Source organism: Dipodomys ordii, unplaced genomic scaffold, assembly GCF_000151885.1.
Source record: "Dipodomys ordii isolate 6190 unplaced genomic scaffold, Dord_2.0 Scaffold161, whole genome shotgun sequence".
Classification (NCBI taxonomy): domain Eukaryota; kingdom Metazoa; phylum Chordata; class Mammalia; order Rodentia; family Heteromyidae; genus Dipodomys; species Dipodomys ordii.
Genome location: NW_012267377.1, coordinates 3,997,788 through 4,000,922, shown reverse-complemented (window position 1 = coordinate 4,000,922; position 3,135 = coordinate 3,997,788). Strand labels below are relative to the sequence as shown.

At 45.6% G+C, this 3,135-nt stretch overlaps 1 protein-coding gene across 1 annotated transcript in view; it reads right to left on the bottom strand.

Annotated features, from left to right (window-relative positions):
* Positions 1–177: 177 nt before the first annotated feature.
* Positions 178–3,135, bottom strand: part of Blvra (biliverdin reductase A) — a 15,997-nt gene continuing 13,039 nt past the window's right edge. The window contains 3 exon segments of the mRNA XM_013033008.1: positions 178–387; positions 390–431; positions 434–489. Of these exon segments, the coding sequence (XP_012888462.1) occupies positions 239–387; positions 390–431; positions 434–489 (247 nt within the window). The 3' untranslated portion in view covers positions 178–238.

Genomic DNA, 3,135 nt, shown 5'->3' with positions numbered 1-3,135 from the left:
TAAGGGAACCAGGAGTGTGGCACAATCAATTCAGCTCCACCATGGGAAGTACTTGCCTTGCCCCACCTCCAGGGCCCCATTCCCGAATCTCACTCCCACAGCTGGCAGCAGCATACTCATCCTCTGTCTCCACAAACTTAATGGAAAGAGTGGAGGCAAGCAGCTGAGAACATCCAACTGTGATGCAGTGCTGGGGTGCCCACCGCTTCCTCTCCTACTTCTCCAAACAGCAGCAGCTCTAGACCCCCTCTGCCAGCACCAGGCAGTGCAGGACATGCTTCCTTTCTGCAGCCAGTCCCTTCTCAGAGACCTGCCCCGAGAACTTCTGCACAAACAGATCTTGCTCTTTCTGGAAAATGACCTCGGTGACACCTCTGTTTGGTACATTAGGGATCCAGATTTGAAGTGGAAGCTTAAATATCTGCTCCTTGGAAGCCAGGCCCTTTCTCCTCAAGCCAGGTTAGGAGATTGCAAAAAGACAAGAGAAGCCTCATTTTAGACAGCATATGGTGGGGAGCAGGCAGACCTGGCCTTACTGTGCACCCAGATTCCTTGCAGCTGTGAATCAATGTGGTGACTCAGTGACATCCAGATATCCATCACTCTGCAGGTCATCATGGACTGTGATTACAACTTCACTGCAATCTGCTCTTGACTTATTTGCCCACAGGATAGCAGAATCAACTCAATAACTTTTGTGGAAACAAGTTTGTCGTGCAGGCCTTTTCTTTTGTGATGGTTCTGGGCACTGTCTCTGAGCCTATGTGCTGAAGGCTAGGTTAGTGCTCTACCACTTCAGCCACAGCTCCACATATGGCTCTTTTGGTGTTGATTTGGAAATAACAGTCTCCAGGACTTTCCTGCAGGCACAGGGTTCAAATGGAGTCTTGAGAGCTCAACCACCTGGATAGTGAGAATTTCAGAAGGAAGCAAAGCCACCAGTACCAGGCTGGTCAGGACTTTTTACCTGGCATTTTACTGATCCTTCCAGGGGGTTCACACAGGGAAGACAGGCAATCCAAGTACCACCCGCAATTGGTGCAAACTTCATCGCAGTGTGAACAGTTGGTGAGGAAGAATTCTTAGTGTTCTTCTCCTCACATTCTCATGACTCTCTCAACCCAATCATGCCAGAAAATACCAACTCTTGGGTCCAAAGCAGACCCCTTTGTTTCCATTCTGTTTCCCACTGAAACTCACATGAGAGCTCCTGAAAACCTACAATCCAAGTAGGAAAAACGTCAATTCTCCAAATTGTGACCCCTTTCTGTGGGTTGCTTCTCTCCGGATAGTAGGGAAGAGCTGTGATGTGTGCCTGTGCAATAGTGAGAACATTTTCCTAGGTAAATTCTGTCCTAAAGGAAGGATCTGGTCCATTCATGATCTGAGTGTGTACGGCAACTGATGCCATCCAGTCCCACAGAGCCAGGCCTGGGCTCACTGAAGGGGCTCCTCTTTGGCATCACTCAGGAATATTTACAGATGCAAATATTCCCCAACCAAGGCACTGACAGGTCATTCTTCTCTTTGCAGGAAGCTGTCCAACCACATCCACACCTGTGTCACCATGTCAGCACCTGTCTGTAGGCATGGCTGAGGTGGCCATTTTCGAGCAAGTCCTGAAGAACCAGGCAGAGCACAGGCCTGAGATCGTCCTTCCACAGCATCCTGAGGACCTAGATACAGGTGTTTTTGTCACTACTTCTATACTGGATATTCACATGAGTTTGTCTTGAACAAACTCTGAATGCACACTTTTACAAAATTTAAACACAGCCACTGAATGAGGAGGGACTAGGGTTTGGGAGTAAGTGCAGGCAACACATCTTCCCTATGGCATGTGAGGACTGTGACAAGGTGCAGACAGTACCACTGGGGGTCTGTACTTGTTTCTGTGTGCTTCCAGCATGGCTGGGGAGAATGCACACAGCGTGAGGGCTGAAGAAAGGCAACTGAGGTGAATTGCAGAGCTTCTATCAGTTTGTGATTGAATAGGAAATGCAGACTTGGTCCTTTGCTTGTGGACCTAGCTGGGGAGGTACTGAAACCTTAGAAGCAGTTCCGTCCTAGTACAATAGGTCACTAGGGGCATGCCTGCCCACCCTCCCTGCACTGGCAGCCTGCTTTGGCTGCATGAGGAAAGCAGCCTCTGCCATTGCTCACTCCTGATGCTATGATGTCTGACTCACCACAAGCCTATCACAACCGAGCCTGGACTGAAGAGGCCGGAAGCCAGCCAAAACACACCTTTGCTCCTTGAAACAGTTTCTCTCAGTCATTTGTTATAGACAAGGAAAGTCTAACCACTTCCTTGTGAAGTCTCTTACCTTCTGAGTCTCAGTTGCCCCTTCAGTGAATCAGTACAAAGACTGAGTCAGAAAATACTGGAAAAGGCCAGGCCATTCTGGGGCAGGGTAATATATGAGGACCCACTTCTGGGCATTTACCCAAATGATCACAAACAAGGCCATAGTAAAAGCTACCAGTACAAATATGTTTATTGCAGCATTAGTCACCAAAGCTGAGATATGGAACCAACCCAGGTGCCCCTCAGTAGATGAGTGGATTAAGAAAATGTGGTATATATATACATATATATTTATGTATATGTATACATACATATATATAAACACACATATATATGTAATCATATATATATATATATATAAAATGGAATTTTATTCTTCCATCAATAAGAATGGCACAACCCCATTAGTTAGGAAATGGAAAGACTTGGAAAAATCATATTAAGTGGAGTAAGTGAGATCCAAAGAAAAAGACATCTCATGGTTTCCCTCACTTGCAATAATTACTATATAGCTAGGATAATTTTATCAGGTGAGCAGAAAACCTCTCAAGCTATTTACATATGACCATATAAGATGGTGTTAAGTGAAATGAACCCCAAGATATGGGCAAAAGTGATGTTTCTTTGTTGTAATTTTAAAGTACTATGTGAATTTTTGGTTTCCTTTCTATGTTCTTCCCCTGTTGTCACTGCATTTGATTTTGGTACCCTGAATCTTGTATATACATTTCTCTACTTTGGGGAGGGTAAGGGGAATAACAAAATATTGAAACAAGGACACCAGAGGACCCATTGCAACAATGATCCCCACAAGACAGTATATTGGA